Genomic DNA, 24,458 nt, shown 5'->3' with positions numbered 1-24,458 from the left:
CTTCTACATGAAAACGTGTTTGGTTTTGTTTTGGTTTTTGTTTAAGTGCTGCAGTGCAGTAATTGATCCAGTGACACAATTTTACTCCTTTGTATTGACATAGCTTTGTAGTATTTTTTCACTGTATGGCTATAGATTTTTACATATGTAACTATAAGATTATTGAATTTTTTATTCTTCCTGCTTTCTCCCTTTGAGTACAGGATCTGTACATGGAACTTGTTGCAGTAGCTTTCCTAACAAAGGGGTATTGTCAAGCTTTTAGAATTTACACTAGCCATATTGTACTTTTTAAGAAAACACAGACACTTCCACGATCTGAATAAGAATGAAACTATTATTTTTAATCTTCCACTTCAGTACTGTAAAATTGCAGAAATTCTTGAGTATTTTCAAGATCACAATAATTTTTGACAGAACTGTAATTATAAGTATTTTTTTAAATGATTAAGTAATGCCCTTTTGTATTTTTGAGGTTCTTTATTGCTTCTATTAACAATTCTAACATGTATAAAGCAGGCATGGGAAATATTCAGCATAAGTATTTTAGTGAGGTGTGGCCATTAAAAAAAGCTATTTAAATTTTTTAAATTTGAGTCAAACTTTAGCCTTTGTTTTGCTGTTGTGGTGTCACTAGTGAGAATATTGTTACTGTGGAAAAATTAGGTTGTGCTAAACATTAGCTCTAACATGAAATACCTTGCAGCGCTAAAACAGTTCTTAAGTGTGTTTGTGGCTCGTGACAAAAAAAAAAAGTTTTTAATCAGGTCTGGCTCATCTGGTGCTATTTAACAGCAGGACATTCTGCCAAATGCATGTGTTAATGATATTCCAGGGAAATGAATGGATGAGTTCAGCTGATCCTTTGCTTTGACTCCGAGCCCCAGGCAGATCTTAGCGATGCTGAATTCAAATGAACACCTTCTCTATGCTTTCTGATGTCCCAACACTCCTGAACTCTCATGCTCTACAAATAGCAGGAGTGCAAGCCACAATTCCTATATCCTAGTTATCCTCCACTCACTAAAGAGCCACACCATAATCATATGAGCGTTTCCATATCCCTCAGAGAATTTGTCATCTTATCATTGAAGTTCTGGGTTGTAATGGGTGAGTTCTTTATGTAAGTAGCAAGTTTTTAGATTTCATGGTTCCTTGACTAAATATTAAAGTGTTATTGTTATATACAAATAAGTTCATAGTATTTTCATATTTCATTTATTTAAAATAAATGTTTTAAGAGTTCAGTTTGGACCCTTCCAAAAAGAAACTTGCAAGTTTTTATCCTAAAATGTACATACACTTTGTTGATTCCTTTTTCACTATGCTCACAGTACTCAGATTATGGCTGATGCACCTCTAAATCATCCAGGCAATGCATGTTTGGATTATTCTGGGAGAATTCTTGCCAGTCTGTGCTCACCCCATCAGACATAAGTACATAATTTCTAATTTCTGCATTATTCAGGTGCACTGCTCCCAGCTACCCAAGCGGTGAGGTCAGATAGCCTGCAGACCCTCCTCACCCTTTGGGCTGCTTCGGGGGGCACGGGTGGGCTCAGGGGAGGGTTTACCCTGCCAGGAGCAGTGCTGGCTCAGGCCACCAACACCAGCAGGGTGGTGGCCCAAGAGTGCGGTGTGCCCTTGGCAACCATCCCAGGGGAGGGACTGCCTGCACTGGAGTTACAGAAGGACAGCACCAGGGGCTGCCAGTGCCACCTGCGGTGTGGGGCACAGAGTGACCCGTGTTTCTCATTACTTCAGTGACTTCTCATTTACAGCAATCTGGTTTGGCTTCAACAAGCTTTTCTCCATCACTGTACTTTGTGCAGCTGCATTGAAATGTTCATATTTCTGTTTTGAAGATGCTGCTCCCTAAAATCTAGAAAGGTGATTTATCTGATTTCCACCACCCCCACTCCCTGGGGACTCATCTGTGGCTGCAGTGCAGCCTCTGCCTCAGCAGCACTGAGCTGAGCTGAGTGCTCACTGCTGGTGCTGCCTGCACCTCACTCCCCAGTGCTGTCTGTCAATCGGCTCACTTTCAATGCACTTCCTCCTTTCCCTTCTCCCAAGAGAGCTTCTGAATTTGTTTTACCCATCTCTTCTTTGTATTTCTCTTCCCAACTATGAAAGGCTGCAAAATTTGTTGGAAACAGCCCCTTTTTGTCACTACATGTCATTAATTTTTGAGAAGCTATACAGGGGGACATCTGCTTTTCATTTTGGCTTCACAAGAACACACTGAAGACATGCATTTTCTTTGAGCAACAGTCAGTCTCTTATTTTGCATGTTTTGTTCTCTTGTTAGAATTTAGGATTGTACAAAAATACTCCTTAACTGCACTTAATTCCCGAAAGCCAGAAATACATGTGTAGAGGGAGAAATTTAGTGCGTTTCCTGCTTAGATGAAATGTTTTCTGTGAGCATAGGGAAAGAAATTATGATTCCTTGAGAAAATCTATTTGGTTCTTATTCATGAGGGCTTTTTGAGTAATGTCATGTGGAGGTGGATGTTCAGACTCAAGGTCAGCCTTGAACATCACCTGCAGATCCATCTCTACAAACAAACCTGCAGGTCAGAGCCAGAGAACACCAAGTTCTCTGCAATTTGGATCACTCCACATCAGTTATTTGCTGTCCCAAAGTACTGCTCCTGCTCTACTCAAGAGAGGATTGCTTTTCTTCCCTTCATATTGAAATCCACATGAAATAATTGGTGCAGAAATTGTTATTAAGTCTGTTCAGCCTTCAAGTCATCCAGACCACACTTTCTAGACTAGCCATGTACAGGCTTCTCCACATTGAGATTTTCCCTTTCAGCAAAGGATAATTACAGGATCTTCCATAGTTAGTGTAAATTTTTCCTGCCTTTGATTTTTAAGTCTTGGCTATGAATCCCACTCAGGCCATTTCTTTAAACATCATACTAGATAATTTTAGGAGGGTGCACATCATTGGTCACTACAAGGCATGTATTACTCTCAGCAAGCCATTTTCAGATCTGAGTACTTTCTGAACTTTCCATCTATTTATTGTGTCTTTCTACATCAGAGAAAGAAAAAAATCCTTCCATTCTTTGGTGTATTTGAAAAATTCTCAGGTGAGGATCAGGATAGCCTTTTGATGCTTTACCTACTCCGTCTTATCTCAAACTGAAAAAATTATTTCAAAAGCAAATTTCAGAGTATTTATTGTTCAGGTAGTAGGTTTCTGTGAAGTTTTGTTTCTTTTTCCTACAAAATGTTACAAGTTGTAGTGCAGATTTATCTTGTGTGCACATTCCAATGCCACACATAATTTCTTGAAGCCTGTGTAGGATCCTTAAAATTCCACAGCTGAAGACAATTCCTTTGTCAGAAGGTGAGAGTGTGGCTTTGAGGAGACAGGGAGCCTGAAAGGCAACTGTCTTCCCTTGTATATTCCCCTTGAAACATCACTATTTCTTCACTGGCCAGTGGTTTTGAAAAGAAAACATAAATGCCAGCCCTGTGTATCTTAATCTGTCTTTTCAAAGAATTTGGAACTCTTAGCAAGCTCTTAGTTTAAATATCTCAGCCAAAGCTCTGGCTTAGAGACAGTTCATTGAAGATGCTTATGTCAGCCAGTGGTAAGTATAATTTAGCTTACTACCCCGTGAGTCCCTAAATAATCAAGATTTCATATTAAATAATCAAAATTGTTGAAGTGGTATGTTCTTACTTTCGTAGCTTTGTCTTTTTCACCTAGTTTTAATTTTTGTGCTTCTTTGGGGCTTTTTAGGTTGGTGTTGGGTGTTGTCTCCAACATCTCTTTTCAGAGTTTGGTTGGTGGGTTTTTTGTTTTTTTACTTTTCTTTTGGTTTTACTTTTACTTTTGCTTTGTTGTTATTGTTTTTTTTAACTTCCTGCAAGGAAGTTTTTTTCCTGAAATAAGTTGCTTTTGGCTTTTTAAAGCTTTCTGGCTGAAAACACCAAAGAAAACAAAGACCAAAACATATTAAGATGTAAAATGCATGATGTACAGAACACAGCCTCTATATATTTAATCCAATGAAAATAATCATGTGCTTAATCTGTGAAATTTCTGTATATCTTTCAATCAGCTGGAAATGTTATGCTTCTAGAGTGCTAAAGGAAGTTTAGGTCTCTTTAGATGAAACTCCAAAAATGCAGCAGCAATGGAAGGTTGCCACAACGCCCATCCTCAGTGTCAGGGCTCAGAGAAAGTGGCTTTTGTCAAGGTCCTGTCACAGCTGCCAGCAGCATCCCAGCGCAGGTGTCCATGGCAACAGCCTCGGGCAATGGCGTTCAGCGATGGTTGCCATGGCAGCCACTGTCCTGCCCTGTGTCACTGCCTTGCAGAATGCATTGCCAAGGTCCTGCTGCACTGCCAGCCTTGAGGAGCATCTGCCAAGGTGTCCTGCAGGGAGTGACAACACAAGGTGTCCTGTTGGCACCCCTGCTTGAGCAATGCTCCTGCATCAGCTACAGAGCTGACAGAGCAAGGCACTAACTCAAACACAGCTGAGAAACCTCTGGGTCATCCTGTACCTAGTGGGCAATATGCACATGCAGATGAACAAGTTTAAAATTCAAAAGAGAATTTGTACTTTTACATGTTTCTGTGTAAGAAAGAAAAGAGGATTTTAATGTTTAAAAATGAGGTTTCTTACACAGTGGTTATGGTAGAAGATATCAAGGAACTGCCAGGGTTAGACACCCATTCTCATGCCTTTAATTGGCAAATTGGCAGGTGCTGCACTGTCCTCTCACTGCTTGATAAACAATATTATCCTGGAATTTCCATATCACTGTAGAGAAATCACAAGACAGACCAGACTGGGAATAATGAATAGATAGAATAGAATAGAATAGAATAGAATAGAATAGAATAGAATAGAAGAATAGAACTGAACTAAACTACTTTGGCTGGAAAGGACCTACAACAATCATCTAATCCAACTGCCACTTCCAAAGATGTTTGCTAACCCAAAGACCACTTCAGGACTGACCAAAGGTTGAAGCCTATTGTTCATGGTACTGTCCAAATGCCTCTCGAACACTGACAGGCCTGGGGCCTCAACCATGTCTCCAGGACACCAGTTCCAGTCTGGGATGACACATGGGATAAGGAAATACTTCTCAATGTCCAGTCTGAACCTCCCCTGCTTCAGCTCTGAATCATTATAGTGTGTCCTGTTCCTGTGTGGCAGGAAGGAGAGCTCAGCCCCTCGGTGCATTTTCCCTCCTCATGAAGCTGCAGAGAGCAGTGAGGCCACTGTCCAGCCTCCTCTTCTTCAAAGTGGACAAGCCCAAAGTCCTCAGCTGCTCCTCACAGCTGTTCCAGCTTTATTTCCCTCCTCAAGCTGCCCTGAAGGACATTCCCATCCTTTCCTACCTGCAGGGCCCAGCAGGGCCCATGTTGAGGCCACCCCAAAACTGAGCCCAGCAGGACCATCCCCTCTCTGGGCTGGCTGTGCCAGGATCATCCCCTCTCTGGGCTGGCTGTGCCAGGATCATCCCCTCTCTGGGCTGGCTGTGCCAAGCTCTGGGCTCCAGGATGAGTTTGCCCTCAGGGCTGCCTGGGCACTGCTGACCCACACTGAGCCCAGCATCCCCACATCCCTCTCTGCAGCTGTCCAGTCATTCCTCTCCCAGTTTATCCATGTCTGGCTTTACTCCATCCCAGGAGTAAAGTAAAATGCAGAACCCAGCATTTGGACTTGTTAAATTTCATCCCATTAATGACTGCTCAGTGCTCCAATCAATCTAGATCCCTCTGCAAGGCCTCTTGTCCCTCAAAAGAATCCACACCACCTCCTAGTCTGGATCATCAGCAAACTTGCAACTGGTGCATTCACCTCCAGTATCCAGATAGTTGATAAATACATTGAGCAGAACTGACATGTAACTGAATGATGAGATACAGTTCAGTTTGCTGCCACTCTGGAGAAACACAGTATTACACTTTGAGTAAAGTCACAGTTTCATGTGTGGACTTGCTCTTCAAAGGCACTGGCTTCCTTCATTTGAAGATGATCAAACCAAACACTGAGTTTTGCACTCTGGTCAATCCTGTAAGAAAAACTGTTGCAGATTCTGAAGACTGCTAAAAAAACACGGCCAGTTTTGACCTCTGAATCTACAGGAAGTGTCAGCTCTGTAGTGGCATGTGTGTATTCCTGTAACAGCCTTTCTCTGAACCTTATTTTTTTATGTTTGCCAAGATGCAGCTTCACTTGGAAACATGCAATTTTTAGGGTATTTAAATATTACAGTTTGGGGTGACAGTGATTAACCACTGGAAATTAACACACCTTTGACTTGCATGAAAAACTCAAGATTTCTTCACCACAGAAATTAAAACTACAGCTGTTGGGAAAGAGTCACCACATCTCCATCCGTTTGGGCAGCACAACTGCTTGATGGTCACTGGGCACATGGAGACCTTTTCTCCAAAGCCCTGGGGCTGCTGGAGGAGCTCTAAACAGCAGCGTCACATAGATGGATGAACAGTGATATTGTTTTTACACCAGTGAGTACTTGCCCTTTGTGCCTCAGACTGCTGCCTGACTTTCCTAACAAAAGTTTGTTTTTCATTTTCATTTCTGATTATTTGTACCTCTTTCTACCAATCATTCAAACTCTTGTAAGATTTCTCAAAGCTACTGCACAAGTAGGCTGGGTTTAAAATATGAGGGTAGTGCACATGCACACATACAGCAATAACTAATAGTGCTACACGTGTAAACCATTTACAGCAGAAACTAATAAAATCACTTTTATTAAACCAGTTTATGGCAACCATTATTTTACAAAAATAACTTCATAATAATGTTAAATATTAAATACAAAAGTAAAACAGTTGTACAGTGCTCCTAAAACAAAATAACATTTTTTGTGTTTATATGTTTCTATGTAAAGCTGCTGACCCAGATCTGTTAAAGATTGTGAGTCTGCCTTTACCAACTCTATTTAGTTCTTCTTGACCTGAAGACATATGGAAAGCAAACTACATGTTAAGGAATTCAACTTCATCTAGGCAAGACTGAAAAGATTGAGAGTTTCCATGCTGCTTAAGAAGGAAATGCAGGCTCAAATCCATTTTAAGCAGAACAATTACTATTTTTAAAGGACAAAACCAAACACCAGCAACTGTTTGGAAAAGCACAGTGGCTGAGAACTTTTCACTTGTCTTCTACATCTGCTATCATAGCCTCAACTGCATTCCAGTCCAGCTTGCTGAGGATGCTCCCTGTGCTTCCAGAAACACTGTCAGTCTTGATACTGCCAAGAGGAGAGGAACTCATGTCATGTAGTGCAGAGGCCTGTTGGAAGAACAGAAGATGAACTGAACATTGTGCATCATTCATGGACAGCAGAAATTATCCCACTCTGTTAAAACAGGTTAAAATCAAATTATATGTCTGACTATTCTGCAAAAAATGCAATCTGTTTTCCTGTTTATGCCCTCCCACTGGTGTCTGTTGCCTGGACAGACAATGTGCTTATACAGCTGTTAAAAAGAACATTCAATTTCAATGATCACAAGAATAAATTTGCTTGTAAAAAAAAAACATTGTTCTGCTGAAGCCCAATCATTTATGTCCCTCTGCATTTACCTCACCCATGTTTTGAATTGAGAAACACATTTTAAATAAAGCAGATGTAAACGAGGTGTTAAATGGCAAGTGTCAAATAATTTATAGAATAAGCAGATGTTCTACCTGAAATATGGAGTCATGAGTATCTTGAAGTATTCTTTGGATGTCATCAGGCACAGTCCAAGGACTCACAATGTCTCGATCAGCATCGAGATCAACACCTTCTGTCTGAACTGCAGTGGCAACGTGTGGAGGCTTTTGTGCTGAGGTTCTGCTGACTCTGCACTCAGCAGCTGAGGAGAAAACAGGCCAATCATAGTACTGTAACACTTGCACTTTCTGTCTCAATCTCTTGAAACTCCTTCAATAGAAGCTCCAGTACTAAGAACTGAAGCTGTGTGTAAGTTCTTGTGAAAACAGCAAGCCCTGCTATCTAGAACTCATGTGGGGCTATGGTGAGAAAAGGCTGCTGGTCCCTCCCAACCTCCTGCTCTAAATTGTGCTCCCAGAGCAGAACACAGAGTGGAACAGGACTATTCATGGTGCCTACAGCGTCCAGGTTCTGTGGTGCAGGCCCCCAAAAAAAGTACATTGCCTCATAATTTGGCAGAGCACTAAACTAAATAAATCCTGAATCTGTGCCTCTTTAGAAGACATGGAACTTTAATGAAACCCTTAGTAGTGATGTGATATACTGGAAAAACAGATACAAGAAGGTGCCAGGAAATCAGAGAAAGATCAACCTGAATATAGAGTTTAAAAAGAGAATGTATGGAAAGGAGAAAAATTACTTTTCCACATGAGCAGAGGTGATTCAGGAAAAGTTAAGTCTTTCTGCTTATTATCGCTTCTCTCATTTTCCTGCATTGCCAACTCACATATATTGGCATTTGACTGTCCAAATTATATGGTACATATATGGTATAATGGTGGTGTAAGGCAGAATGGAATCAAGTCACAGTATTTCCCAAGTCTCAGACTGATTCTCTCCTCATTCTTTGTCTGATCAGAAATTCTGCCACTTTTAACAAGTACTATATCTGTTACAGAATTTTATTAAGGGCAATCTTTTGCGAATTCACACCTACAAAGATAGGCATGGGAGGAAGTACCCCTAAAATCCAAAGGGTTTTTTGTTTGCTAAGCTTAGTCATAAACGTTTCTATGCTAACATTATGACAAAATGATATCTTAATAGGTACTGCACAGTGGGAAAACAAAGTCAATTCCTACTTAAATGAGCTCAGAGCATAAGCAGCATAGAAAGGTAAGCGAGAGGAACAATTCCTGTGTCCTACTCTTCTAATTAACTTTGTCTCTGTGGGTCTGAACTGAAAGAAAAGACTCAAAGCCTTTGTCCCTCGTGATTTCGTAATGTGTGTTTCAGAAATTCACTAAAATCTAGCACACTTATTCCAGTAATCTTAAAACTGTTGATGCCTGATGGGTTTTTGGATTTTTTATTTTACTTTTATACTCTCTTTATATATATATCCTTTATATATAACCTTTTACCCTTCCCTGTTCCTGTACGTTTTACTCCCTGTATCTTAACCCTGCATTCTATCACCCTAGTACCCCTTGCCCTGCTCAGAATCCTTTGGGGAAGACGAAACATCCTCACAATCTCAAAAGCATGACGCACAACCTTGAACAGGGCCCCATCACTGAGACATGTTTTTTGTAAACTAAGTAGCAATCTTTTGGGGGGAGGGCAATTTTAATAAGGGGGCAGTTACTTCATGTGTTAGACTTCTTATTGGAGACTTTAGATAGGTATTCTAATCTAGGCTGTCCATAAATTGTATATGGGGGCTTTGGGCAGGGGGGCTTTTTGGCTGGCCTTTGGAGCTGGCTTGTTCGTCGGTGTGCATCTGGGATCCTATTAAACCAAGGTAAAACCCCTATCCCATACTGTGTGTCTGCGTCTAAAATCTTTCCTAGCAATTTAAGGCATCACTGTCACCTCACTAAAACTGTTCAGAAGGTGAACAGAAGTAATTAAAATATCTCACAAGTTTCTAATTAAAAGGATTTTTATGTGTGGAAAATACTATGAGTTTTCTTTTTTCTAAACAAGCGTTGTACCTGTATCTTATTTGCCCCTGTATTGTGTAGCACTATGTCATTGCTCTGTGTAACTCACCTCGTCTAGAACTAACAGGACACTTTGTAGCATTTCTCAGCCTTCCTCTAGAGGTACTTTTCTGAAGGAGCATAGAGTCATTTCCTGGAAAGACAAAGTAAGCATTTCCCTTTCTAAATGAACATCAAATATATTCAAAGATGCTTAAAATTTTTCTCTATGAGTTTCCTGCCTGGATAACACAGCACTCTTGCTATGGCAAATTAAGGTACTTTGGATTAAAAGAGAAGGGATATGGCAAAGTAACTCTCATCATTTAGCAGGTCAATGGCAGCACAGTGGGAAAAGCCTCAGGACAGGAAACATCCAGGATTATAAATCTGATTTTCTATACAGGTATCAAAGCTCCTCCCTCCCAAAATCTCAGCAGTAACTTGACGATCCTCTTCAGTATGTGCCCTCATTAAAAAACTTCCATTCTTACCCCTGGACTGTGTCAAACCAAGAGCTGGGGTGAAACGTTGTACTTTTTGGCCAAAACCAGGTTTGCCAGCAATTCTGCTCCTTTCTGCCAGAACAGGACTGTTCAGATCCCCTCTGCAACAACACAAAGAAGAAAACCAACACAACAACAAAGCTTAAATACTTATTACTGTGCACCATGTTCCATTCCTCCACACAACTTAGATCTGACAGAGCATATTCAGAAGAGATACAAAAGCTAGAGAAATCACATTCAGCCCACCTGGCTGAAGATCAGCATCACACACTGCTTGTGGGGCTCCTAAGCCTCACCAGAATCAGAACAGCTGGCAGTCACAGTGAAAATGCATCAAAATGCCTTTACAAAAAGCCAGTTTAGGTACAACAAAACTTGTTAATTAGGAGTTCCTGCCACTCCTGTATGTTGCTCCTTAGCAAGTAAGATTTTGGCTGGGCTGATGCACTTAAACTTCCCTTGGACACCACCAGCAGGCTCTGTACAGCACTGCTACATTCAGTTTAGTGCTCTATCCTGCAACTGTACCTAAAAAAGGTATTGTACTGAAAAAGAAAAGCAAAAATATGTATATTTGGAAATTACAAGATTACCTGAAGTACACAGCTCCTCCTACTATTCTGAAAAGCATAAAATTTTATATATGAGAAGAGAAACTAAAATGCATTATACACCTGTATTACATATGGCATTAATGCCATCAAACTGAATAAACGTATCAATTTATAATACTCAGATACCCTCACCTCCTCAAAAGGCAATAAGTGCAAAGAAAGAACAGGTGAAATTCCAAGTAATGAAAAAATTAGCAAGCGAGAGGACAAATCTAGAGTTTGCACAACAGAATTTTTACTTGCTTCTTGCTAGATGCTCTTCATTCTGATCTATGTTGCTAGCTACAGTCCAGTGTAATTCACAGAACCATTAAGATTGCAAAGGACCTCCAAGATCATCAAGCCCAACCTTTGATGTGATTGCCACCCTGTCAATGAGATCCTGGCACCAAGTGCCACATCAATCACACCTCCTGGGATGGTGGCTCCACCATTTCCCTGGGCAGCCTGTTCCAGTGTTTAACCACCCCTTCTGTAAAGGAATTGACGTTGAGTGGAATGGGTTAGGACACTGATTACAGCTTGACTCTGGAGCTGGCTTATTCCATGCTCCAAAAGCACTTTTAAGGCTCCCTCCAAGATTTGCAGAACTGGTTGTAACAAGACTGGAACAGGGACTTGAGAGGCCTGTGATCCAGACAAATTGTATCTTCAATTCTGCCAGCATAGGAAGTTTCTCCCAAGATAACCCTGTCTCAACTTGCTACAAAATTTTAAGTGTGGTAAAGACACCGGTAGACCAGAGCAGGTTTAATGCTCAGGTTTAATTGAGTGTTACCCAGTACTAGATGCCACATTCCTCCTTCTTGAGGAGGATCTTGTGCTGGACAATGTTCTGTGATCACTTGCTGGTGATGCCACTGTTTCAGATAACATTTCATTCATCAGGGAAAGTGCCTGTGATACTCTTATTCTGTGATGTTCAGACAACAGGGCTCTGTGGAGAAACAACATTACACATAACCTCATGCTGTCACTCATTTCACCACAGCTGGCTTGCAAGACTTGTAAGGCTACATGAAGAACATTTGTTTTTGCAATTTCACAGGAGATATACTAAACCTTTTAAGATCATTAGCAAAAAGTTGTAATATTTCTTACTTAAGGGTTTGAGAGAACGAATGAGTAAATATTGGGAAAAGAAACAATGATACTTGGAAAGTGACAAATACAGTCAGAGGATGAAACATGTTCAGAGTTTTCCTAAATGGTAAAGCAAACATGAATTGTTTCTGCTTTTGATTGAAATTTCATTAATATCTGAAATTTCATAAGCAATATAGTTAAAACTCTATAGCTTTCTCAGGACTGGAAAACTCATATATAAATAATGATATCCCAAGTCATATTTATAGCAACTTACCTGTCTTTTTCTTCTTTCTTCTTTTGGAAGGCTCTAATATCCTTTGAAGTAGGATTATGATGCTGTGTAAGAAAGTGTAAAAATAATTAACTAATTATGTACTGTGGTTTCATTCCAGTTTCTCACTCTCAAAATGTACTTGATAGAAAGTTGCTGTTTAAGAAACTCTTCAGAAAGAAAAACAATATGAAAACATATGGCCCAACTAGGAAATTCAGTAAGACTGTCTTTATAACTTTCCAGTCTCTAAAAATATACTGAAATCTTCCAGTCACATCTTCCATACCTCATATGCTTAAACTATTAATGTTCCTGAGGAGATGTGTTCATGGTCAAGCTCAAAGTTTCAACTGGCCTCACCTTTAGTTTCCTAAAAATGAGTGACGTTCCCAAAAACTAATTTAAAAAACAGGACAAGGTTGCACTTAGACCTGTGTGTGCTAGAGTACAATTTGAATTCTTTAGTTCTTTCTTCTTGAAAAAAAACAAACAAAACCAAACCATCCAGTGGAAATTGAGAATCCCCCCACTAATGATTTCAGGAGAAAAGCCTATAAAAAAAGCATCAAGTATATATTTATGGGTTGACAACATAGGAAAAGGAGAGAAGCAGGGCACATTTTTCTTGAATCACTTCTCTCCACACACGTGCAGAAGAGAAGTCCAGTCCTGTTCTGAAAGACTGTTTAAAACCAGGGGAAATACTTTATTTCACATAGAAGAGATCTGATACTCTTTCTGAAAGCAAATACAATTGAATTATTTAGTAACAGGGAACTTGTGTATGTTACATATTTGCCACATGGGAGTTAAAACCAATAGAGCTTCAGCCTGGAAGTATTTACAGCATATCCTGAATTCATCAAGTAGAAAGTATAGGGATATATTTGCTGTTTTTAGGTCTCATCTCCTGTAACCCCAGAGCAGGGTCTTTTGAGGTCCTGAAGGAATCCAGATGGCAAATGTATCTTTTGAGAGTTAATACTGATTGGAAAATTTCTTTTGAACTGCTTTTGTATGGTTTTTTTTAATTTCAATTATTTCTAGCACAGAAAAGATGGATCAGGCCATAAATGTGTTTTTACTAATTAAATTTAAAATGTAAAAAGTTCTGGGAGGGGACTGTTTGTTCACTGAAACCAGACTCCAAATAAAAAATTTCATAAGATACGTGACATATATGACATATTCTAGGATTTCTGCAGAAGCTTTATAATTTCATACCCCTCTGTGTGGGTGAATGGCAGTGATGGCTGCCCTCAGCATCCTGTCATGCTCGTAAAGGATGCTGGCACCTGAACTCCACTTTTTAAATTCACTGGGCGTGTTTGGGAGGTGCGTGGGAAGTTGACACCATATGTAAACACGTTTTAACAACTGCTGTAGCTATCACTCCCTAAAAAAACAGGTTTCAGTGAATGTTACAGCTGTATCCATTACAGGCTATACTTTGTAATTGCCACCTGCAGCCAATGGTCACTACTGAAGCCTGTGAAGAACACTGGTGTATTTGCTTATCTGACACACCTATGGCCGGTTCCAATAAAATAAAATTACACATGTAAAAACCCAATATTAAAATAGGGAAAAAAAAATCACTGTCAGCCTTTACATAATCTAACCTGAATAATCAACACTTGTACAATAAGTAACAGTTACTCTTCAAGGCACCCATTATTCTTACCATATTCTTTCTCAGGTTGAATGGATTACGTTCTTTTTGTCTTTGTTCATCCAGTTTCTGCATATATTCTCTCATTCTTTCTTTCTGTTTTTTTTTCATCCATGTTTGTATCTCTTTCCTCTCCTTTTCTGTTCTTTGAGAATGCCCAGAAGCAGAATCAAGAACCCTGAGAGCAGATATAAACAGGAAGTGATCTAGCACATCCTGTAAACTGCAAACAATGGCAACTATATGATATAATAAAAATACTGAAAACCCTTTAAAATTCTGACACAGCTGGAAGCATAAGCAATGAACAAGAGGGGAAATTTTCTTCTGCAAAATTTTACCACAAAAAATTCTGGCAAACAAGTAATTTCCAAGACATCTGCTAAAATTTTTCTTCTAGTTGTCAACTTACATTCAGATAAATAGAGCTAGAGCTTAAACTGGTGGGAACTATGGCACCAATGCAACAGACTAGTGTCCTGAACAGCTGTATTTTTTCCTTGTCAGCAATTGATATCACAAACACAAGTAGGAAGCAACTGTCACTTTGACCTCTCTCAGGAAAGAACACAGCTGGTTTTATAACTGACAGTCAGGAAGGTGTAGAAATGTCCAGCAGAGAGGCAAGCATAACAAGCAGGAATCAGGCTGGGAGTTTCTGAAGCTGCTGTGCCAAGGGCAAGAAATTCCTGTTCTGTCTTTCAGAAATGCTCTAGAAAACCTGAAGGTCTGAACTGAATCTGCTGTATAAAAAGAGTTCTGCTCCAGCCTATACCTAACAGAAGGAACAAGCAAGAAGGAAGGAAAGAATTTCAAAACGTACATTTGACAATAATGGACAGTAAATTTGTGGCTATTAAAAGTTCTAATACTAGTCCCATTAACATCAAACCACATAGTTGCTTCCATTATTTACAAGGTGTGAACCACAAGAATAACCACAGTTAAAATGATTTACCCAACACACAATAAAAACCAGCCATGGTGTTACCTAGAGATTTTCTTAGCCTGTGTTTTCGCCAAGCGCAGCTCCAACAGAGAGATGTCACTTTCTACCACACGATCACTCACAGCTTCAGTAACATCACTCAGACCAGCAATTTGCAGGGGATCTTCTAAAGAGCTTGATGTTAGGTAGGGGAAAAAAAGGTGTTACTAATTTAATGTAGAACATTCCTGTAAGAACAACAGGCTAAAACCCTTTATTTTATAATTAAAACAAGAATATCCAGGTTGTTTTACATAAAGCCTTTGGACAGAATTTTCATTCCCCACATCTCCACTGGGTTAGTACAGTGGACTCAGCTTTCAACAGGACAGGAGCAAGACCTGACTGACATCAGAGGGACAATCCAGAGCTGAAATACTTGAGCTCCAGTGGGGTATGTGAGCATGGCTGGCCCACAGGAGGCTGAGCCTGGCAGCCAGGAGCACCCACAGGGTTTGTACTGATACCCATGAGGAGATAAGGTTATGGGGTGCTACCAGTTTCAGGAACCCCAAATCTCAATAATCTTCTGAGCAAGAGCCACTATGAGTGACAGTATAGTTGCACCTATATTCTCCACATTTCTTTCCTCTGTTTTAATCAGTTGCTCCCAGTAAAAAACAAATGGCATAGTTAGGACTACAAGCTAACACTGTGTGCTAAAGTTCATTGCCTCACACCCATACTTCACCTCATGTAATCACTCTCTAATCTACTTCAGTCACAACAACCAGCTCCACCTAAAATACTTGAAAAATAAGATAAACCACTCTGTTTACTGCTATGATTCAAGCAAAACAATTAAGATGGGTAATGGAGCAGAATGACAAGAAAGAAGGGGGAACCAGATAATCTTTTCTACTGGGTCCAGAAGACTAACAGCAGCTAAAAGTAAAAAGACATATGTCAGACCATTTTATTTAATGCATAGACTCTTTCCAGTTTTGAAATCCTCAGTGTGTTGCTTTACACTTTTCATACTTTAAAGGCCTTCTGATGACACCTGGCTTTGGTAGACAACTACCAGCCACAATTGCATATACTTTGCTGAAAAAGTGGTTTGCACACAGGAGAAATAACAAATGCATTCAGACAAAAGCATGACCACCATTAACAGTACAAGCTTCTTACTTTTAACTAGAAACTAACTTTGAACGCTTCTGCAGCTTTTGCATTAAGTAAATCTAACAGACACTACCAAAGTCAGAGTAAATGCCTGAAATTATTGAAATTACTAACAAAACTACTTTTATTCATTTGAAAATAAATGCCTCGGCATTTATAAAGTGATGATTCCACCCTGACAGTCACCTTTTTGACAAACTTTCAACAAAACCAGTCTCAAAATACATACCCAGCACAGAGATCTCTGCACATATGAGAGCCTGAAACAGAAACAACCCTTGTTAACATTATCCTTTCACTTGTACACAATCTGATTATACCTTTGTTAAATAGCCTGTGGGATAAAATATAGGAAAAAATCAACCTCAATATGTTGACATTACAAATAAATTAATATTGTACACAAGCTTAACAGCATGTGACACAACATGTCATTGACTGCCAGGTTAGCACAAAGACTCCAGAGAGCATTAATTAACAGTTCCCTGGCTTTTGTGGATAGTTTTGCTAGGAAAGTATCATCACTCTTGACACTTTTCTGCCTGACCAACTAACTGGAAAATATCTGCTCCAATTAATTATACAGTGCTTCATGGAAAATTAATGATTGACACTTACTTGAGGAATCCAGGCACTCAGGAGAAGCTTGGAATTCCGAAGATGCAACTGAAGAGCAGTATGGTTGTCTTGGAAGGAAGAGCACTGCTTCCTCTCCTAAACTAAACTCTCCATCTCAAAAAATTATAGTTATAACTTAGCATCACCTATAGTTTTCTTAGCTTGTAAGTAACAAGTTTACCTAGAAAACTCTACTACTGTCTTCAAAATTTAACTGGGTGTGTGTACTCATTCAGAATCACTCATGCTGTATACAGACACAGGAACCATGTTTTAACACTTTTTAAAATAGATTGCTGTAAATGTGAATATCAAATGCACGTTCCCATGTACAAAGCATGTATCATTTTTGGTAGCCTGACTGTAAGCAATACACCAAGAAAACGGTACAATTCCATTTTTAACCTTGGGCAACAGGTTGCTTGCAGAATGATTTTTCCTCCTCTTTTTAACGCTACTGCAGCCTTCATAATTGCAAAAATCCATCTAATCTCAGTTTTCAAAATTATTAGACCTCATAAAACAATCTTTTATGACACTGACATGTCACCTCTCCAGACACAGGTAGATGACAGAAATGATAAAGCTTTTGGAGGAAGCTTTGAGTGTTCTGTGACAACATAACCATTCATATTCACTTAAGTAAATAGGTACAAATCAGCACAGTGATGGGTTTCAGAAGCAGACCCAACACTGATTATTTTCTTTGTGTGAAGTATGACTCACTGCTGAGCTGTTTTCAAAGCTTAGTGATACTGTTCTCTCATGTAACAAACTCATTATCAGTGCACATCAATGAAGCCAATCTAAATAATGCAATCTAGAAAGACTCATGACTGACTTTAATGAGCTCATTGGCACTACATAACATTCTGTGTAACAGCCATGAGAAATTATTACATTGTGAAGAAAAGATTTAGTTATTTTTAAAAGGTGCAAAGGGGAAAAACACTCAATAAAGATTATACCAGAAGGTGACTTCAGGCCACTGGGAGAGTTAGAAGCCAAGGCTGCAGAGGCAGGAGAGTGTACATCCACTGTAGTAGGACTGGGTACAGGATATTCCAAGTTTAAGCTTTCCTTTTGATTATCTATAACATCTCCAAAAATCATGCCTGCCAAATGATGTTCTGATTCTGTGAAATAAAAAAATAATATAGTACTTAGTGTAGATCAATTGCAAATCCTCACAATGCAGAAACCATCACTCACATATATTGGTTAGTGGCATCTTTAGTTTGGCTGTCACCTACAACAGCCTGGACCTGGATCAGCTGAGCCTCCCTATGAAAGGGCACTTCCAGGGCTGTGCTGTGTGAACCAGTCCTGCACATACAAAGAAAATTACTGGGCCAGGAGTTGTTTCGTGTGAGCGTAAAGGACGTCCTAAATATCGTCTTACGTATGAATACAGATATAGCCTTGATTTGGTTCCACCACTTGGCTTTGTATTAACTCCATAAGCAGATTAGACTATGTTCTTGGCACTGGATGGTAGCTATAAGCAGGTACTATCTAGTTATTAGTTAAATAAACAATAAATCATTCAATACATCTGCTCTAGTAAACAGTTATGCTGATGTAAGATTTTAATAAAACCAGTGGATATTTACAACTCAATATTCAGATTTGCTACCTTTCATTCTATTTCTTTCTCTGATATTTTTGGTTTATATTTCAGTAACATATTTTGGGACTGCATTAAATGTCAGCGGTAACTGAAAGTCATTTAACATGAATATTTAATGGCAAATTTATTATCCCTCTGTTAATTGGACACATACCAGCACCAACGACTCCAGCAGCTTCAGAGACCAAAGGACGAGCACCAAGGTTTGAATCAGCAGCCATTTCAAAATCTTCGATCAGCTTCACTAGCTGTAAGTGAAACCCAAAAACTGGGTAACAACACTTTCTTCAAGGTATTTCTGAGACTTACACCACAGGTATTTATGCAAAGCCTACTTTAAATGCACTTTTCTTGTCAGCATCTTATAGACATTTTAATGCAGTTTCCTGACTGAAAACAAACAAAAAACTTCAGGAATCAAAGTACCACAAGTAGATTCACTTTATGTAAGAAATTCAATCTTCTGGATACTTATTTTGAGAATAATTCATATAAACTCTATTATTTTTTGAACAGTTTTACTCCTACTGATAACATTATTTTTAAGGCAGCTGAAGTTTTCAATATATATTTTATGTAAAACCTACAGAAATTAAAATATTTCCAGTCTCCATAAGTCAGAAGTTTCCTGATACTTAAAACTAGAAAATAAAAACTAAGGCTAACCCAGAGTGAGACATTTTACTGAGCATTAGTCTCAAAAAGAACAATTCTCATAACTGACATGTAATACATGAAAAAATGTTATAAAAAGAATGACCAAGTAGTATGAGCTGAAAAGGAAAAAAAAATAAATAAAAGGGTTTTCTTCAGAAAAAGAAAACCTGGGTACCTTGGCTAGATACCCAGAAGTTTTAAAATGCAGGTGCTATGAAAAAAATACAGAATATGTGAAGATTTTCTTTTCCCTACAGACTTTTAAAAGATCTGACTTAAATAACAATTTTGATGAAGAACATAACTGATTAAACAATCCACCTTAGTGTAACAACTCAGTGTAAGTAACACAATGAGGTCCTTACATTTCTGTGAATCATAGAACACCCTGAGTTACAAGAGACCTACAAGATCCATCAAAGCACAACTTTATTTTACTTCCATATTAAGATTTATAGAGATGGCAAGAATTCAAATATTTTATGAAACAAATGGGAACATGTTCCAAAAACAGTCATATAATATTTTGCAGAAGCAAAACTGCAGAAATCTTTGCCAAAAATGTCTCCTGCTCAGCCTGAACTTGTGTCCTATTCCATTTTCTCAGTTACACAGAAATTAATTATATCCTACCCATTCACTAATAACATCACCATTCTGGCCAACATTTGGTCCACTGTGAGCAACCATGTCAGCCAACAGATTCAGCACTAAATATGAATGAATATTATATATACATATATGTAAAATTTGAAATATAAAAAAGATACTGTTCACATATATAAAAATTATTTATAATATGTACTTTATATATATAATACTATTCTCAGTATCGCTCAACATATACTAAGCAGATTTGCGAACACATTATTCCAAAATGTAGGTTTTGTCTTTAGCTGAAAAACTGTTTAAAAAACAACAGTTAGCACTCAGAACTCACCATTTTGCTATTTCTGAAATCCTGCTCCATATTTTCTATTATGTTCTGTAGTGTCTGTAATTGCATATCCATTTCCAACTGCTTTGTGGAAAAGTATTCTTTTTCAATTACTTTGGATGGAAGCTCTGAAGAAGGAAGAGTTCTTCCATTTTCATGTGTTATGTTCCAAGTTACACTATGTGTAGCAGAATCTGACTTCTTATCTTCCTTTTGCAATTGGTTTGATACATTTTTCTGACTATCCTCTAAAAAAAAAGACAATGCATCAATATCACTGAATAAACTACAAGCACCTAAACACTGCCAGTAATTAGGCATAGATGTGCTACAGCTAACAGCATGTTTTAGGAGGCAATAACCATTACAAAAGAAGTCAAATGTATCAATCTTGACATCTAAGACCAAAAAAGCATGAGGTTAACTGGGGAAAGCCTGCAGATTTTCTGTGGGAGTATTGTAACAAAAATATATACACTTTCTTGGATTTAAAACCGAAATGGTTTACCTTGCTTCTGAAGTGCCTCAGGTGGCATTGCACTAATAACAGAAGCTGCTGTGTGATGAAGTTTTGCAGTAGATGGAATTTCAAGCTCCTCATTTTGCTGGGCAGCAGCTATCTCTTCTGCAGACTCAGGTATCATGGGCAAATTGTTCAGGATGTCATTGTCTTCAATGTCAATCACACTGATATATTCATGTTTATGCTAAACAACAAGATAATGAAGAATTACACAGTTTGTGTTTTGAATAAGCTGTGTACAGTGCATTGTTCACCATTTCCTGTGTTTCCCCCATAACACTTGTGGCTGAAAGCCTTTTTGTTTTGGGAACAAAATAAATACAGTCTTCCCTACCATAATATACAACTGACTCATGCAGATACAAAGAACCCAAATTCATGAAGTAAGACAAACAGTATACTTAAAATGCATTTCAGCCATATGTACATTAGATCACTAACCAAATCAGGTGCATCTGACAGAAAGGAAGGTAAAGGTTTCTCATTCACTTCAGTGGGGACATTCAGGTTAAAATGCATGTCTGGCAGTAGTACCGCAGAGGAACTAGATGATTCTACAAGAAAATAATAACAGTCAGCATTATATTTACAGTAAAAAGCACAAAAACTTCAGACAAACTATCAGGAAACAGCTCTGCATTCTCTACATGATAAGAAAAGCTTTGGCTAAGCTGCAATCTAGATTGCTATTAATATCTAAGTCCCTCCTACTTAGGTAAAAAAAAATCTGCATCTTTACTTAATCCAAAGAAATTAGATTACTCAGCTAGAAACCTCTAATAAAACTATCTGCAAATAAGTCAAGTAATATAGTAAAATTATCTTCAAATGGAGAAATACTGTTGAATTTTACATTATCAGAAAAATTAGTATGCTCACTTGGTACCATAGGGAAAATACTTGGGTACTGGAATCTGTGTAATGTATCTATGGAACAATGGTACTGCAGCTCAATTTCACATGGAAATGTGATCTGTTTTAACATCCCACTGGACAATTCATTTGGTCTGCATTACACTATATAACAAAGACTAAGTGGCACTAAAATCAAGCTAAAATCCACAAAATAAGGATTGGTTTCAAGAAGTCAGATAAATTAGCATATTATCTACACCAGCATTAAGATATCTCAGGTACAAAACTCATGTTAGAAAAGTAACATTTTTATAGACTTTCCAAACAACAAATGAAGCAGAGAAAGACTGAATCCACACCTGATGCAGGAACGGATGGGACCAGCTCATTTTTTTTAATTTTGGAAACCTGATTTCCACCACTTGTCTCATGATCCTGATGCGATTCGAGCACTTGATTGATTAAAAAAAAAAAAAAAAAGAAAAAGAAAAAAAAAGACCAAAATGCATGAGTGTTAAGGAAAGTAAAGATATTGATGGTATTATCCAAGATTACAATTCTGATTTGCCAGCTCATAATCAAAGAAAAGTTGTGGGGAAAGAGGCAAGGAAACAAATTTAGTCATGTGAGGAACACTGTCGAAAATGCTAAAATGCATTTAGATAAAGTCATTAAAGTTAAAAGAAGCTTTCAAAAAAGTCACAGCAGAACTAACAGAAAGCATGAGGAGACTCTTACATAATTGCATCAGCAATATTTTTAATTATAATTATTTTAACTACTGCTTTGGAATTTATATTCTGCTGTTTTCCGGTTTAATTCTTTTGGAAATAAGAAATGAGAGCACAAAAACCTGTTTTCCCCTCTACAAACCTGGTGCATTTTGAAAACTGATGAAATATCATAATTAATCAAGAACCAACAATAGAAATAATTGGTTTCTGCAGATCACCTGGGTGGTACTTACCTGGGTTAGTATTTGTACTTGCATCTTGAGTTTCTGCTGGTTTTTTTCCAACAGAAGCCAGGTAATGTAGATCTGCTGTGATAGTACTCACTTTCTCCATTGCATCTAAAATGTGTTAACACAAAATAGGTGTCTACAAATAACACAGAATTAGACATCTTTGAAAGCAATGATATTGACTCACCACTATGGGCTCCAACAGTTTCTTCTTTGTATTTCTGACATATAATTCTAACTTTTCTCTAAGTATATCTCATAAATTATTTCAAGAAAAGTTTGTGCTACCTACTTTATGTGAATATACAACTGTACTGACACTTAAAACGTTACACTGAATTAAAATCAAGATTTGGTTTAGATATGTGATTTTTTAATTGAATATTTCAGTATGCTGAACAGTAACAGTATGCTTCATGTTTTAAAAGGAGCAGAGAAATATTTACAATATGTATGCCTTCATTTCTTTATTGCTGTTTCTACAGAGTTTGCATGCCATTATTTCTTTAAGGCCAAATTTCAGAGAATGAATTGCATTTCATCCTGTGATAGAACCAAATATTGCCATTAATTAACATCCTATAAAGAAGCAAATCTTTCCACAGGCATGGTCTTTATATTGCAAGCTAGAAACATTGCAAATATTGAGTTTCTTTTACAAGAGTTCTAAATTTTGTGTAATTAGAATATGCAGGCAAATAATATTGGAAGAGTATCTTTTTAAGATAAATAAATAAATTTAGGATTTGAAAGGTTTACAGAATTATTTTGATTAATCACATGAACAAAAATCACTGTCAACCACAGCTGAAATTCACTCAACAGACTGTTATTATTTCATTAACACCATTGTTTACAAACGTAAGTACTAGACTACCACTCATTTTTAAGAAAAATTATAATACTTCCATAATTTTTAGGAAAACTACTCTGAATCTTCAGACAATTGAAACTAAATCTTAAATTCACCAGCATCTCTCCACACCAAACCCCTAAAAACTGATTATCCCCAGAAAATTCCAGACATCTGTTGTACCTCCTGAAAGGAGTAGTGAAAGATCCCATAGGCCAGTAAACTCTATAGCCCACAGAACACATTTTCCAAGTTTTCAACATGTTGATAACTATAGAGCTTTCCTGTAAATTCTAACAAAGTTACGTTCCTTGATTTTTTTTTAATTTAAGCACTCAAAGCTTAAGAAGACTTGTACTTGCCCATTGAGATGAGAAAATCATCTTGAACGTAAGATGTTGATTTTGGTTTGTGATCCTAATATAAGGAAAAAAGGAATTATCTTTAAATACAGTTCCTGTGCAGATCAAAGGCTTTCCATTGTTAACTATCCAACATAGTTCATATGAGTAATGATTTTGGAAAAAAAAAAGAAATTGCCACTTCATTCACACCCTTTTTTAATTCCTCTGATCCATTCCAACATGGAATTACTGACTATGTAACATTCTCTTATGTTCCTTGGGGTGAAGTGCAGTAACATAAATTTCTTAGTCATCTTCAAGTCTATCCTACCCCTGCTGTACACTGACTAACACACCCAGGTCTGGTGAGGGTTTCCAGGTGCTATGCTGGAGTGAAATCTCAAAGAGGGTATGGTATGGACCAGAAACACAGCCTGCTGCTTTGGGTAGTGATCTAGCATTAGTGTTCTAGATTGAAATTTGGTACTTGCAAGGATAACCCCCAAAAGATATCAAAAAGGCTTAATCAAATCCCAGCCTGATGATGGCTTTCTTTCTTGTCTCTAGGCTGAGCCAATACTGAAATCTCAATGCTCTGCATCCTTTCTCTTCTATTGTCATCCATTCAGCCTCACATGCAAAGAATAATGCCTGTGTCACTTGTCCTAACATTACTACTTGGATAAATATATATATATTTTTAACATTTTTGTATTTATTTACTATAAATATGCATACAGAATTACATCTTATCAAAACAGACAAGTTCATGTTCCAGGAAAAACAAATAGCAACCTGGAATCCTTTATAAAAATAAATATCCTGTTTACAGAAAATGCCAAGTATATGAATTAAAAATATGTATACTGTTTCTAGGCTGGAAGAGATGTACATTATTGTTTCGTTAATAGTTTTCTACTTCTTTCTTTTCTGTTAATACTTGAATGGAAAAAGGTCAAAGAAAAAACATTCTATACCTCAGTCTCTGATTCAGTAACCACTTTTGTGTCACTAATACTAATGATGGAGTCATCTGGGCGGAAGGACACGCTTGGTTTCTTCTTATCCTGCTTCTCTTTCAGTTGTTTCTTGTTCCGCCTCTTTTTACTGTCAACATATTAATTACAGATAAAGAGTAAGAAGT

At 37.9% G+C, this 24,458-nt stretch overlaps 1 protein-coding gene across 1 annotated transcript in view; it reads right to left on the bottom strand.

Annotated features, from left to right (window-relative positions):
• Positions 1 to 6,734: 6,734 nt before the first annotated feature.
• The window catches only part of CPLANE1 (ciliogenesis and planar polarity effector complex subunit 1), a 58,218-nt gene continuing 40,494 nt past the window's right edge, over positions 6,735 to 24,458 (bottom strand). The window contains exons 37-53 of the mRNA XM_085043477.1: positions 24,292 to 24,421; positions 23,333 to 23,387; positions 22,121 to 22,225; positions 21,513 to 21,605; positions 20,740 to 20,852; positions 20,284 to 20,482; positions 19,779 to 20,023; positions 18,336 to 18,429; positions 17,520 to 17,687; positions 16,163 to 16,193; positions 13,833 to 13,998; positions 12,149 to 12,210; positions 11,564 to 11,722; positions 10,157 to 10,269; positions 9,733 to 9,816; positions 7,710 to 7,879; positions 6,735 to 7,310 (exon numbers count right to left, since the gene is read on the bottom strand). Of these exons, the coding sequence (XP_084899603.1) occupies positions 7,170 to 7,310; positions 7,710 to 7,879; positions 9,733 to 9,816; positions 10,157 to 10,269; positions 11,564 to 11,722; positions 12,149 to 12,210; positions 13,833 to 13,998; positions 16,163 to 16,193; positions 17,520 to 17,687; positions 18,336 to 18,429; positions 19,779 to 20,023; positions 20,284 to 20,482; positions 20,740 to 20,852; positions 21,513 to 21,605; positions 22,121 to 22,225; positions 23,333 to 23,387; positions 24,292 to 24,421 (2,128 nt within the window). The 3' untranslated portion in view covers positions 6,735 to 7,169. The remainder of the gene's footprint in view (positions 7,311 to 7,709; positions 7,880 to 9,732; positions 9,817 to 10,156; positions 10,270 to 11,563; positions 11,723 to 12,148; positions 12,211 to 13,832; positions 13,999 to 16,162; positions 16,194 to 17,519; positions 17,688 to 18,335; positions 18,430 to 19,778; positions 20,024 to 20,283; positions 20,483 to 20,739; positions 20,853 to 21,512; positions 21,606 to 22,120; positions 22,226 to 23,332; positions 23,388 to 24,291; positions 24,422 to 24,458) is intronic.

Source organism: Lichenostomus cassidix, chromosome Z, assembly GCF_008360975.1.
Source record: "Lichenostomus cassidix isolate B80296 chromosome Z, HeHo_3.0, whole genome shotgun sequence".
NCBI classification, from domain to species: Eukaryota; Metazoa; Chordata; class Aves; order Passeriformes; family Meliphagidae; genus Lichenostomus; species Lichenostomus cassidix.
The sequence above is the reverse complement of the archived record's forward strand: the minus strand, read 5'-3'. Positions and strand labels throughout refer to the sequence as shown.